This window comes from Halictus rubicundus, chromosome 8, assembly GCF_050948215.1.
Source record: "Halictus rubicundus isolate RS-2024b chromosome 8, iyHalRubi1_principal, whole genome shotgun sequence".
Lineage (NCBI taxonomy): Eukaryota > Metazoa > Arthropoda > Insecta > Hymenoptera > Halictidae > Halictus > Halictus rubicundus.
The window spans coordinates 18,665,888-18,680,881 of record NC_135156.1 but is presented as its reverse complement, the minus strand read 5'-3'; the positions used below and the strand labels follow the sequence as shown (position 1 = coordinate 18,680,881).

Genomic DNA, 14,994 nt, shown 5'->3' with positions numbered 1-14,994 from the left:
TGACATATATCGAGAATTCACTGTACACGATTTTGAAAAACGGGAGCAGTTCAATTCCGAGACGAATGCGGGAGTTAATGAATGAGATTGAAACGCACGCGAGGTATTAATTTGCGAAGCGAGCGTATGAAAAAGGGAGGGAATTGATAAGATAAGAGTCACTGGGCCAGAATTCCTTCGCAGCGTCTCGCTTCCCCTTCGAATTATGCAAAGCATCGGGGTTGGAGCTCGAGCTCTCGCGAGTTTTCGAAAACGACCAGTTGTTTTGTCGAAACGGTGCACCGTCGAGTCGCAGCTGGCAACTAGCTGGCCCGCTCGCAAATTGGCGACGCGCCAGCCACGCGAGACACTGCCTCTACCCCCGGAGTCACTGTTTCGAGAGTTCGCTACCGATTTCCAGCTATGCTCCCCTAATTTCGCGTCCCCGCCCCGCTACGCCAGCCGAAAATAGGCTCGAAAATTCGTCTTCCCTTCTGCGGAGTCTACGGGGAGCGATCTCCTATAGCGACGGCCTAAGCCTGATAATTACGCCGAAGTTTCGAACCGGGGCCCAGGCTGCCGTCGTTCAAATTGCAGATTTCCCAAAAACGATGCCGCAGAAACGATAAAATTCAGCATGTACACAAAAGGAAACAGACCGGTGTATTTTAAAATTCAATTTACCGTTGTAACTCATCTTTGAAATTCGCCACTTTTAATTTTTCTTCTACACGTTGCTATGCTGGTCCCTGGGAATCTTCAATTAGGATCTCCAAACAGTAATTTTAATATTGTAATTCTAAATGAAAGTAGGGTTGACAAATGTTAGGTAACCCAGTGGATTCATGGCGAAGGAACGTTGTTACTAAATTATTTACGTACTCCGCTAATTCTCAAAAACTTGTCGGGAATCATAGAGTTACTCTCTCCAGAAAAGAAATTCCTTTGGGTCTCCCGTCGCGAATGTCATTCTGCGATCCACGATTATGCGAAATTCGCAGCTGGCACGTCTTTGCAAGTTGTGTCCCGCCAGCGGGGACGCAAGGGCGGACATTTTTTTCCATCAGTGCCCGAGAAAATTCGGTTTCCGCGGCGTCTTGGCGCGGATTGCATTCCGCCGAGGGAGGAGAGGGGTGGAACATCCCCATCCCCTTCTAAGAGGGAATTCAGGGATCCCTCTGTATCTCTCTTTTTCTCCTCCCCCGCCCCCCGTCCATTGTTTCCATTTTTCTCTCTCGTTTGAAAGCGCGTTCCTGTGCGCGAGGATCGAGGAGAAGAGAAAAGGGTTGGGGCGGGTGTGTGCGTGTGTAGGCACATATGGAAATGAAGCACGGGCTGCGGTTGGATGAACGACGGGGGTGGAAACAAGCTTGTGGCCCTCGGTCTCGGTCCCGGTCTCGTTTTCAAAAGGATACGCGAGCTTTTATGCACGCGTCATCGACCCGCCGACGCAGGAACTGCAATCGGGATGCAGTCGCCGACACCAGGAGTGCATCCGTCGCGAGATTCCTGCAGATGCCATCCTCGAATCCATCGAATTTCTACCGCATGCTGCCGAAAGCGTAGAGAACCCGCTTGCTGAGGCTGTTGCGTTGGTCACTGGGTCACTCCGAGTGGCCCGACGAATTATTATTATCATTTTTAATACTATCTGTTCGCGCGGACACGCTCGAGCGGAACAGAACTCGGTCGAATTGAAAACTGGGCGAGACATCGAGGATCTACGAGCAGTTTCGAAGATCCCCGACAGAATTCGGCCGACCTGGATCCTCCAGCTCCTCGGAGGATCCATTTGCGAGAGAGATGTCCGCCGCGAGGGAAGCCAATGGCGGTTGCCGTGCGATCCTATCAAGCGGAGTGCTTTTTGCGGCTTCCCGCTAGAATAGGAAAGAAATATCGCTCGTTGGAGCGTCTGCGGGGGTGGTTGGGAGGGTTGATCGCGGTCAGGCCCCCTTCGCGAAACATTTCGGTTCGTTTGGCTTCCGGTCTCGCCGCTGAAATCGTCCTCGGTCGCGACAACTCCGCCGAAACCGCTCCTCAAAACACAAACACGAACTTGTCTGCGACACATTGCCGCTCTCCTCCTGCCACCCGCGATTCCCACGACCAGGTGCAACGTTTGCCTGACCCAGGGGGCGCAAATTACGCGGAGGAATTCAGTGGAACGATATTCCAAGCGATCCTGTGCGACAGGATTTTTCCAAACGTCGAGAAACTGCTCCGTGGTTTTCCGGGAATCCCGTTACAGCGGTGAAGAGATTTCATATCGCGAGCTCCGGAGGGTTTCCGGCGCGTTTTTTCATGTCGCAGCGACTGGGGAATGCGACGTAAGAGGGGTCCGTGTACCGGAAATGGCCGGCGTTGCTTGATCCTCGATCTCAGCCTGCGAGAGATCGAGAAATTAGACCGCCTCGCCGGAGGCTGCAGTTTCCACGAAAACTGGAAAACAGAGGGGACGGAGGATGGTTTCCGCTTTGCTTTGACAGAGCAGCCCGTGCTCAAAATGGCGGACCGGGTCGACTATTTCTTGGAACAAGCGTCGGTGAATATAACCGTGCGACGACGAACGCGACGCGTTTTATTCAGTCGCTACACGTTCTCCTTTATCTCCACTTATCTGCTCGTTCGTCTCTGCATCTCCTCTCTCTCTCTCTCTCTCTCTCTCTCTCTCTCTCTCTCTCTCTCTCTCTCTGTCTTTCTCTTTATCCGTTCCCTACAGCTTGGAATCGCCGAGTATGTACGAGCTTCCGGTTGGATAAGCGGCGTTTAGTTTCGCCGAATCGTGTCCCTCGCGGATAAAACCTCGGTCGCGATTGTTCTTTTAGCCACCCGTGGCCTCTGGTGGTTCGAGAAAGTCGACCGAGTTAGGTCTGAGTGGGTACACTGCTTGCTCGAAGTTTGGAATTGCTGTGGGAATGATTTTGATGGTTTCTTTCGTTTTTGGGTTGGTATCTTCGAGGGTTCGGTGGGAGATGAGAAAACCGCGGATTTCGGAGCAATACGCCTGGGACTAAACAATACCGCAGCAAGCATTCCTTGTGAAATTTTCTTACCAGTTGAATATTTTAATTCATTCCCCATCGTTCTCTTCTCGATTTTTGCAAAGAGTGCTAGAAAATGAAAAGAATCGACCGGATCACAGCGATTCGTAGTTCCGGACCAATACACCTGGGGTAAAACAATACGCAGCATTCATTCCTTGTGAAATTTTCTTACCAGTTGAATATTTTAATTAATTCCCCATCGTTCTCTTCTCGATTTTTGCAAAGAGTGCTAGAAAATGAAAAGAATCGACCGGATCACAACGATTCGTATTTCCGGACCAATACGCAGCAAGCATTCGTCGTGGTAATTGCTTGGCGATTCAACGTTTTAACGAATTTTAAATCATTCTGTGCTGGATCTTTGCAAAGTCTTATGGATTTAGATGAAACTTGGCTATCTCGCTAGGTTTCGATTTACGAATTCGATAGGGATGAACGTTGAATGTATTAATGGAATGATTGAATTTTTAAAGCGCATTTTGCGAGTCGATTTAAGCGAAGCGTGACGAAACGGCGTGCTCGAGGATCAAGAAACGATCTTCCATCTTCGCCGGGGATCCTTCGGCTAGGCTCGGCAGGGGTTGTAATTCAATATACGTCGTCGTTAAGTTTAATGACAGGATTCGGTATTGGAAACCGATACGCGAAGCCTGGCCAGGTATTACGAATTCACCGGGTGCATCTGTTACGCGAAATTACGAGGCCCCTCTTTCGCCGGTCTCCGGCGAACGTTTCCTCCGCGGATTCTGCTCTTCGTGGCTCTGACTAACGACCTCGAACCACTCGGCATCAACCACTTCGCGTCCTCGGACGTGTCCGGAACCGACCCCCCGAGGATTCCTGACGAATCGCGGGCCTTTGTCACTGCCCGAACCCGACCGCAGACCGAGCTCGCGATTATCCGACGCGTGCTCGCCCGGAAAAACAGAGAAACTCCTCTCCTACACTCTCTCTCTCTCCCTCTCTCTCTCTTTCTCTCTCTTTTCCTTTCTTTGGTACGTCGTGATTAATAATTCCTACCGCGTCCGCCTTTCATTCTTTCTGCGGCCACGTTGTCTTAAACCTCCCCCAACCTACCCCCTTTTGCCTCTCATATTAATTCCCAGGTTGCCTCGCGAATTCGTGACGCAATTTCGCTTTGCCTGTTCGCGGTCACCGTGGATTTTCATGGTACAATGAATTTTAACATGCTTTTTTTCGAGGAGAACCTTGGTGGGATACTGCTGAAAGGTTTTTTGATGGCGCTCCTATATCGGAAAGAAGAACAAGTACTTTTTTATTAACGCGTTTAGTGCCTCGCCAACGGCCATGAAAGTCACACAAAATCGAAACACCTTATTTAATAATACAAGAACGGAGGGGACGAAGTTTATCCTAGAGCGGAGGTTTTAAAAATATAGATTCGTTGTTTTCCAACTTGTAATAAGTTTGTAAATACATGTAATCTGTTAATTCGATTTGAACGTCCTCGTTGCCGGTAAATCGAGCGTAACGATAAAGCGGACGTGAAAAACAAAATGATCTTTTGCCGGAGCATCCTCCCGTAAAAATGATAGGCACATCTGGGTTAAACAGCAAGTGTATCCGACAGATTTCCCCGGATCGATTTTCCACGGCGAGAAAAAGGTTGTTCCCCTTTTCTCTCCGGTTTTCATTCATTTTTGCGCGAGGAATCGCCTCGTGTACCATCATTTCGTGTCCCACTCCTCTTTAACGTTCTTCATGAGGTATGACACTTTACCATCGATTCCGTGAGCTTCCTCTCTCTCTCACTCTCTCTCTCTCTCTCTCTCTCTCTCTCTCTCTCTCTCTCTCTCTCTCTTTCTTTCTCTTTCTTTCTATCTCTCTCTCTCTCGAGAGAGAGAGAGGCAATCAATTTGCTTTGAAAAACCGTCGACACGTTCCAACGAATCGAAAATTTCTCTTTCGACCCTGCGCTCGCCAAAGGAGAGCATGATCGACCAATTTCTAGCGTTCCGATGCGTTCCGCAGGTGACTATGTTTAATATCGTCGATAAAAATTCAATCATTCCGACTCTCGTATTCCTCATTCTCTTCGTATGTTTATCTACTAAAATTCAATCATTCTTTTTCTATATTTATTCACTAAAATTCAATCAATGGAATATACGTATGTTTGTCTATTGAAATTCAATACTTTCGATGTACATACGTGTATTCAGCGATTGCATGTGCGTATTTATCTAACAAAATTCAATCATCTATCCATAGATTCATTTACAGAAATTCGGTGATTTATTTAGTCGTTAGAATTATTTTGCAAAATTCCAACATATATCTACCCATTATCCCGTTATTAAATTCAATGATTGCAACATGTATTTGACAATTTTTATTTTGCATAAAGATCGACAGTCTAGTGATCAGATTCTCCGCACAAAATTAAACAATAATTGTAGAATAAATTTTTGCCCAGAAATCAGTCCCACACTGAAATACTATTATCCGCGGTAAGTAGAAAGAGTCAGCCATGCACAGACGCGCCAGCATCCTCTTCATTAACACTAGGTTTACGGGACCCGTCAAAATGACGGGTTCTAATATTTTTAATTTACGATTATTGAGATTGCGAAGATCCATCTACGTGGAATTACTCAACAAACTTATTTCCTTGGGTATATATTATTTAATAAATGGCTGAAAACTTGGATAGACACATTCTTCTTATTTTTGTAAAGTAATGTAAAATACTCACTTTTAATGCTCCGTAAACCTAGTGTTAAGAAATTATTTTTACTGCTATTGAGATTGTAAAAATGCGTTTGTGAGCTATTCGATTTTATTACCGTTGAAACACACCACAGTCGCAAAAAATTAGAATAAATGTGTTCTTACAATAACTAAAAAATGGCGTGAAATGGCGGCGTTTAGTGCACCGTAAATCCAGTGTTACTACTATTATCCGCGTTAAGTAGAAAGAGTCAGCCATGCACAGACGCGCCAGCATCCTCTTTATTAAGAAATTATTTTTACTGCTATTGAGGTTGTAAAAATGCGTGTATTCGATGAATTTATCACCGTTGACGTACAGCACAGTCGCAAAAATTAGAATACATGTATTCTAACGATAATGAAAAAATGACGTGAAATGGCGGCGTTTAGTGCACCGTAAATCCAGTGTTAAGCACCGGGAGTATCGAGCCGAAGCGGATCCGCCGAATCCGCAGCTCCGTAGCCGCGGCAATAAATCGGCGACAGGTGACCCGGCCACCCACGAACTCCCGTACCGTTCTTATATTTTATTAGGCAATAAAATATGGACTCCTCGCCGCAGTCGCGGCGTTTATCGCGCGGACGATTACCGCGGCCGCGTGTTGGAAATCTTAAATCACGGATCTATCTTCCTTTTCTTGCTGAATAAAAGAAAACGATTACGATAAGGAGGAAGAACCGGCGCGGCGGTGTGCTACCGGGAACCAAGACGCTCTATCCATTTAGGGCAGGCATCCCGGAGCACTATAGCGCTCTACATCATGTGCTCGTTCCTCCACCTTTTACGAAATAGCTACCAAAATTTATTTCGTAATTTTATCTCTCTGTTTCTCCTGCAGCCGAGACGCCTTATTCATTTAGGGCAAGCTTCGCGGAGCACTATGCCACTATACTTTTGCGGAATAGGTTCTAAAATTTGGTAATTTTACCGATTACTTTTTGACTGTATTTTTAAAGCGATTCGTCCGATGTATGAAGACGTTTTACTAATTGTTACGATGATCGCTAAACGAAGTCGATCGACGGGTCAGATTTATCGCCCAATGGCTAGAGAAAGTAATCCGCACAAAAAAAGATACACTAACACAAAAATCGCATGAAAGGCAAGAAATTGTGTCGAGCGTAGTGATTTGTCCATCGGAGTCGCCCCAATCGATCCAATTTCGCAGCTCCGGCGCCACGCGAAGTTAACAAATTCACCGAGCACAGTCTATTAGTTGAACGAACTTCGCGAGAACACGGAAAGAAGAAAAAGGTGGCGCATCAACGCGAAATTGCCGAAGGAAAGTATAAGAAACGAGCCGGGCGTATTGGTCCGGGATTCGAAGTCACCGGAATCGAATAACTTCGGACTTGTTCGGGCAGATGGCGCCTCACGCGTGCATGGGAACGACTTCTTTTTCCCTAGAAACGAAATAACGGGCCGGAGGGATGTTTTTTCGAGCAACGAAGCCCCCAATCTGTATGCAGATCAAGCGCGAAAGCCGCGAACGATCCACGACGAAAATTGCCTGCTATCGAATTACGCGAGTAGCGACGGGTTCGAGTCTGTCTAGACTCAAATCTTATTTCATACTGTCGACCTTCCCGTGAGCACTTTATGAAATTTTTCCAATTAATTTAGTAATAGCATAAAGGGCAAGGATTCTAATAAATAGTAACAATCTTACAAGTAATGAACCCAGTAAAACATTTAACAGAAGGTTACAATTGGTTGATCATGAAGACTACGAATTGACGTGTCCACATAATGTATAACAGAAATATTATTGATAAGATATTTATTCTTCTCCGTGGTACAAATGGGTTAACTTTGAAATGAAGTGTTAGTTGTACAAATTAACTTGGGATTGGAGATGCGGATCGGACTCGAACCCATCACTAGCGGGCCGAGGGAGGTCGGAACGGGTCAAGGCAAGGTAGCCAGATTTTCGGCTGACTATTAGCCGGGCAAACTGGGATTCTGATTAGGAGCGAGACCCAGCCGATGCCTGGAAATAGCGTGCATTGTGCAGGCGATCCATTCACCCCCCGCGATCCAATGCATCGTACCAGTGCCCTCTCTACTCTGCCCGTTCGTGATGAGCCCTTGAAGCCCCACAATGAACCGGCGTTGTAATCAAGCCGCCGTGTACAATGTGATTCTGCACGGAGAGAGCATGCGATACGAAGCCAAAGCAACTCGATCGGCGCCCCGCAACGTTTCGGCCACCTTTCGAACCCGGATCGACGATCTTTCCCCTGATCCATCCGACTCCAATTCGTCCTGGTTAGTCATTCCGAACATCCGTGCGCTCTAGCAGTTGATCGTCGATACGTACCTTCCATCCATGAATTTTGTACTATTATTTATTTGAGGTCAACGTTCGCTGCACAAACTTTCATTTCAGGAGTGAAGCGAGAATAAGACTGCGAATTTTATGCACTTATGGCATGACAATTTAAAACAGTAGGAACATTAAAAGAATGTCAACATTTTATTTACGACTTATTCAGATTATTAAAGGAAGGAGGAAACTTCTACATGGCTCAGGAAATTGATGTGGACAATTCTAGCCGCCATCTTGAATACTTGCCTTGCTTGAATACTTCACATTGAAGCGGATCTAAATGTTAAGTTTCACTATTAACGACTTGATAACTCAATGTTCAATCGAACAGAATCGTTTCACCTGAAAATTGAAGGGAAAAGACGAACTATCGTTTGCATATTCAATATCAAAGTTTCGAAGCGTGAATGCCGGCCATATTGATCAATACTCCCGATGGCCGCCATATTGGATCTTTGTCCTGAAGTCAATACTTTTAACGAATCAGAGCCGCGTAGTTAAATTTTCATTACCTTGTATCTCGTGTTTGTAAGCGTTCGATGTTAAAAAAATGTTTAAAAAATCGATCGCATTAGCCCGAATGTCAAACAACCGTGGCCAACAGCGATCAAACAGCGATAAAACAACACCGTCAGGTGGCGATGGAACGTCGAGCGACGATCACTGTACCCGGAAATTCACGGCAATAAAGTGCTCGAATAACGAAATCACGGACGAGTTTCGTGTGTGTACGCGATGCCATTAACGTTTACGGTCAATTATCGCGTGATAAAGACGACAGCGGGATAATTAGCATCCGGCGGATCGGTTCGACGACCGGAAACGATCGCAAGGAGATCGAACGGCACGAAATGGGCCGCGGGAACCGTCGACAGTTGGACAGGTTTCAAAAACGATACGGGCATTTACCGTGAATTAGCGGGCTTTTCCAGAGCGAGAGAGCGAAAGGGAGAGAGAGAGAGAGAGAGAGAGAGAGAGAGAGAGAGAGAGACCTGGTATCCAAGCACCGATGATTACCCTCGATAAACACGTGATCGATACACCAGACTGAATAGAATGCAAAACGGGGAGAACCCGTTCTACACACCCCCGACAGCAAGCCCCCGAGCGATCCCACCTTTTTCGCGGCTCCGCCATTAAACTTGTGCAAACAGACGATGGGAGGATCGATAGATTCCTAGGGAACTCTGTCGATCATTGTCTCGCCGATCTACGCTCCCGGGCAAAAGGATAGCACCCTTAGGTTCTCCGAGATCGATTGTGAGTCTGAGTTTCAAGCCTCGAGGATCTACACTCAAGATCAAAAAGACAGTATTGTTAGAAATAAATTCGAGATTATCTCAATTTTATTCCTAGATAAAAATGATAATTGGATCAAACAACGCGTAGAATTCATCTGAATACGATACTCGACATCTTCGTCTCGTGACATATATATATATATATCAATTTGTTTCCACATTTTTCGAAATTATATACCACAATACTGTAGTGCATTTAGGGCAACCCAGGCGAAACAGAAGCGTCCCGCACACGTAAGATACTGAAATGTTTCAGCGCCTTTCATCTGGACAGTCCGTGAAGTCCAGTAATTAATTTTTCAGCGAGAAACGTCTGCGGAAAGAGTGCATTAGGAGATTGTGTATTTTTCGGAGTCTAAAAAAGGGAACACTGCGGTTCTAGCCACTCAAAATTTGCCTCGTGCGCTTGGGGAGGATGGTACATCAGTACGTACACGTCGAGGGCGTTTTTAAAAATTTAGAGACAGGTTTTGCCCTGTAGAGACCGAGGAGAGGGTTCCTGAAGCCCAACAGCTCCAGGATATTAAAAATATTTGATTTATCTCCTGCAGAATATTCCTGCTCCTAAGACTCACGTTAGATAATGTTTTAATTCATTCTCAATCGTCTTCTTCCCGATTTTTGCAAAGTGTGGCAGAAAATGAAAAAAAATTGACCGGATTACAGCGATTCGTAGTTCCGAACCAATACGCCTGGGGTAAAACAATACGACGCAAGCATTCGTCGTGAATTTTTCTTACCAGTTGAATTTTTTAATTCATTCTCAATGTTTTTCTTCTCGATTTTTGCAAAAAGACGATACATATTCCTCTGAACACAAATTCCAAGAAACGACAATACGAATCTAATAAAACCCGAACCAGCAGAAAACTACAAATTGGCATAAGGATTCACAGACTATCGATAACAAAGGATCTTCAGTCAGCTCGGAAGAGCCACAGAGACAGCAATGGCGCGTGAAAATAACGAGGGGAATTATATCGCAGAATGTCAAAGCGATAAGTATCGTCTCCTTTCGAACGAATCCCAACGGAATTGAATAATGCAACAGCGTCTTTAATACAAGACCAAGATGCTTCGAGGAAAAAACGAAAGAATACAGGGAAAAAGAATAACTGAAAGTGCCCTGGCACACACCCTCCGACGCCTTTATCCGGCCGCGCGTTTAGAAGAAGAATTCTGATTTCAGGGTAGAGTGATACTCTTGATAGAGAGGCTGCTGCTGCTGCTGCTGCACACCCCTAAGAGATTGGAACTGAAAAGAGCCCTTTCTCTCTTGTTGCAGCCTGCAACAAAACGTACTACGGAGACGTGGGGAAAACCTACGACCTGGAGCTTCATCGACCGAAGCAGGATAAGGTGCCTTACTTTTGCAAGCTCACCTTCAGCGCGCCGGGCGGCGACTTGGGCGACATCGTTCAGGTTAGTGTCCGCGAAACATCTCGTAAAAAACCGGATCTACTCGCTCCGCTACACACTTTCACCCTCCACTCAATATCTTCCAATATTTTCAGCCCTTGAAAAGCACGCCATGGCAGCCATAAATTTCCTCAAAATCAAACGGCTTAGCCATTGAATTTGTAACAATTCGATCGTGGAAAGTGACGGAATAAATTTCCCTACTCAAGCATTTGCTACAGTAGAAAGAGTCGAATGTCTAAGTAAACTCAGTATTGTCACTTTGTACTCTGTTATATTTGAAAATTGAAGGAAAAAGAAGAATTAGCGATTTTAAATTTTGTGTCGGAGTAACTGTTAATTTTACTGTAACTCTATCTTCAATCGAGCAGAATCGTTTTATCTGAAAATCAAAGGGAAAAGACGAGTCAACGTTCTTATATTCAATATCAAAGTTTCGAGGCGTGACTGTTCGCCATATTGATCGATACCCACGGTGGCCGCCATATTGGATATAAAGTCATGCCCTTCGTACCAGAACTAATCGGAGCAATTCAATTTTATGTATCTTGTATCTTAGGTTTGAGAATGTTATGAAAAAATTTAATACTAAAAGACTGTAAAAAGTCGTTGATGGAAAGTGACGAAATGAACACGACATAAACCGAAAGGGATCGATCATTTTCGAATATGTCGAAGTTGTTAATTGGTGAATTTTCAGCCTGAGGAACGTACGATGGTTAAAAAGAACATCTCTGGAAAATTGTCTCAAAAGTGTTAGCTCATCAGAGTGTAACAAGCTAATTTAGCGAATTAGTTGCCACTTGGAACGCCGAGCGTGAAAGTATGAAAATGAAGTTGCGGTGAAATAAGCGGTGCTTAATCCGAGTTACAGCGATTTGATAGCGTTAAATGGTGCTCGGGAATAGTTATCGCTGTTATCGCAATAAAAAGAGCTGTCCGGAGAGGCGGTAGCTCGTTGGCAGCCAAACTAAAATGAACGACGAATTTTTTAATAACGCATATTGCCGGCCTCGGGCCGCAGAGCCATCTGCGAATAGGTTCGTGCCCGGAAAGTTCCGCGAATGAAAGTTTCCCGCGAGCCGAGCCACTGCCAAATTATTTATACCACCGAAAACCCGCTTTTTTTCTTTATCAAAACCTGCTGCCCTCTTTCCCTCGCTCGTTCTTGATAACAAAAACCGCATATACTCGCTCGTTTCTCGTGTTTGCGGCTCGGGATAATTATTAAAGAGGCAGCTGTCGATACCTTAATCGGAGCCGGGCGAAAGACCAATTTCGCTGTTAATATCTGATAAATCGATTCTCGTCGGGATCCAATTTGTTTGACATCGAAAAGACAGAGTTGTGGCTTCTATATTTGTCGAGCGTTTCTGATCGTTTTTTGGGATGCTACATTTTTTGTTTAAAAAATAAAGACTAATCTTTATTAGAAATAAAATTGTTTTGGTCAGAAATTGGGGGAAAAACGCTTCTAACGCTTGTCGTCGCCATTTTGGATACTCGTAAGCGCATTACGATTCATACTGAAGCTGATCCAAGTGTCAATTGTACTATCAACAACCTGATAACTTGATCCTCAATCGAACAGAATTGTTTAATCTGAAAATTAGAGGAAAAAGATGGATCAACGTTCATATATTCAATCTCAAACTTCCCAAGCGTGACTGGCCGCCATATTGATCAATGCTCCCATGGCCGCCATATTGGATATTCGTAAAGAAATATTTCTGAAACTAACAAAATTTAGCAAATAAACGAGAATCTCAAACTTCGAGTCGCAAATATTCGCTTAATTTCAACTCTGCTCGCCTGTCGGAGGGACAAATCGTGTCCTAGCCTAATTATCGAGGGTAGACCGGCATAATTGAGAACCGCCGATTGAACACGCTTCGTTTTCTGCTGATTTCAGTTGACGTTCGACAGCTTCACCCTGGGGAAATTCGTGTCGTTCACCGCGGAGGGTTGTCCGGACGGTTCCCTGCAAATTTCCGAGGCGCAACGTCCGGATGTCGGCGGCCTCTGGTGCGGGACGTCCTGGAGCCCTGCGATCTACTATAGCGAGACCCCGACGGTCTCCATATCGTTGAAGCTGCTCAGGCTGAGCATGGATCAGACGGGATTCAATTTCGACTTCCGGATGGCGTACAAGACGATCAGAAAGTCGGACGCCGTAGTGCGTTATGTGAACCCGTTCGTAGGTCAGTGTCCAACGATCCCTTTCCCTGAAACACAACTAACTAGAGGGAAACAGAAATTTCTTTCTTTTTTTCTTAATCTGCTCAATATACAGTGAATTCTCGATACATGTCAACAACACGGGTCTTGCCAGCGGGGCCTCTCGCGGTAGTGGGGATAATTCCGCGACGTTTATCGTCCAGGCCCTGGCGACATATACAGAGAAATCACTGTAGAATTAACAGAAACACAAACTTTGTTGGTCTTCTCGCAAATTCTGACGCGTCGCGCGACGAATAAAACTGTTTTCAGGTGTAACGCACGCGACGGGCACGCCGTCGCCGACGGATGTGACGACATCGTCGGATACCGGCGAGTACGCTAACAGCTCTATGGCGATGCCGATGCAGATGGTGGAGCAGCCGGCGACGAGCGCGAAACCCGGCACCGAGCAATACCTCGGGGACCTGATATCCGGGACCTATTGCTCGCGAATATTCAGCGACTGCGACCGGAAGAAGTGCAGGCTGCAGTCGCCGAACTTTCCCGGATTGTATCCGCGCAATCTCACCTGCTACTACGCGGTAAGTCCCCATGGGGGACGGGACGAAAGTTCGCGGCCCCCATAAATATGGAACATATATCGGAGCGACGGATAACCGACGACGCGACGCTGCGGAATTTTTCGCGCGATGGCGACCCGGATTACGCCTGAGCCGTCAGCTTACCGGCGAAAGTCGAGCCTCGTCTCCCCCGACACCCGCTTTCGTCGCAGTTTCGCCAGATTTTGAATAGGAGGACGAAACGAAGGTTGCCGGATGGTTTCGAACTTTTCCGGTCGCGAGTCTTGACGGACCTGTCGAACACCACTGGCAAATTATTCGTTCTTACAGGTACTCCCTGGCGGCCATATTGGAATCCACGTACTCCGAAAAGCAAACAAAATCTTCTCTCTAAAAATCCCAAACCACAAAATCATTAAACACACAGGGACTGAAAACTCTGAAACTTGGTTCTTTCCATGGATGACATTAAATTTCCAAGGGAAACTAAAAAGTAGCCTTGCAGCTGCGCATCCGGCGGCCATCTTGGAACCCGCAATGCCTAGATATCAAACAAATAAATCCCCCAAGTGCTCAGAAACCTCCAAATCCTAAGAAATCGGAGACTATCATCCCCAGAGACCTAAGATTCAACGATTTCCATCATCACTGTTGAACCCCCAAGGAAAACTAGCAAGTAGTCTTACTCCTCCGCGTTCGGCGGCCATATTGGAACCCGCGTGACCTAGATGCCAGGAAAACGATCCCCCCAAACGTCTAAAAACCCGATACTGCTAAAAACTCGAAGACTATCGTCCCCAAAGATCGGAGGTTCGTCGATTTCCGTCGATAAAGTGAAACTTTCGCTGCAGCAACGATACGTCTTCGGCAGAGTCGCGGCTGTAGCAAATTGAACGGTCGTATCGTTGGTTGCGGAGGGGTTTCACAGCACCGAACAGAGCGTCGGCGTTCCGTGGGAAATTTACGAGGCAGCGTCGCGACGCAACGGCGACCCGCGCGAACCATTATTCTCGTGGCCGGACGGCACGCCACTAAATACACTTCGATGTCGGCGGCGCGGCGCGGCGGTTCCACGCGCCGTGGCACGTGGGTTCTGTTTGCGAGACTTGTACAGGCTCGGAAGTCCGTGAAAACGGGAGGCGATCGGTCAAACGAGACGATAATTAAGAGCTGTGGACCGGAAATGGTGTTCGGCTCCCGTGAACATTGTGGAGGCGCCTGGAAAGGGCCTTGAAACGCTGTTCCTCCACTCTCAACCAAACTATGTTGAGCCAAAAGTCATTCGTCGATGCCTGTCATGCTGTTTATGCATTTAACGTTCTGAAGTGGGTCCTATATCTTGTGACTAAATTGCGGATTTTTATGCAAAATAGAAATTGTCTAAGCTGATTGCAGGAGCTGTACAGAAACTAATTTCCTTTTTTAATCTTTTTAACGGAATAATAAT

At 46.1% G+C, this 14,994-nt stretch overlaps 1 protein-coding gene across 2 annotated transcripts in view; it reads left to right on the top strand.

Moving 5' to 3' along the window:
* The window catches only part of LOC143356149 (uncharacterized), a 162,183-nt gene that overhangs the window by 135,516 nt on the left and 11,673 nt on the right, over positions 1 to 14,994 (top strand). For both annotated transcript variants that reach the window (XM_076791596.1, XM_076791595.1), the window contains 3 exons: positions 10,673 to 10,809; positions 12,719 to 13,007; positions 13,297 to 13,568. In XM_076791596.1, coding sequence (XP_076647711.1) covers positions 10,673 to 10,809; positions 12,719 to 13,007; positions 13,297 to 13,568 — 698 coding nt within the window. The remainder of the gene's footprint in view (positions 1 to 10,672; positions 10,810 to 12,718; positions 13,008 to 13,296; positions 13,569 to 14,994) is intronic.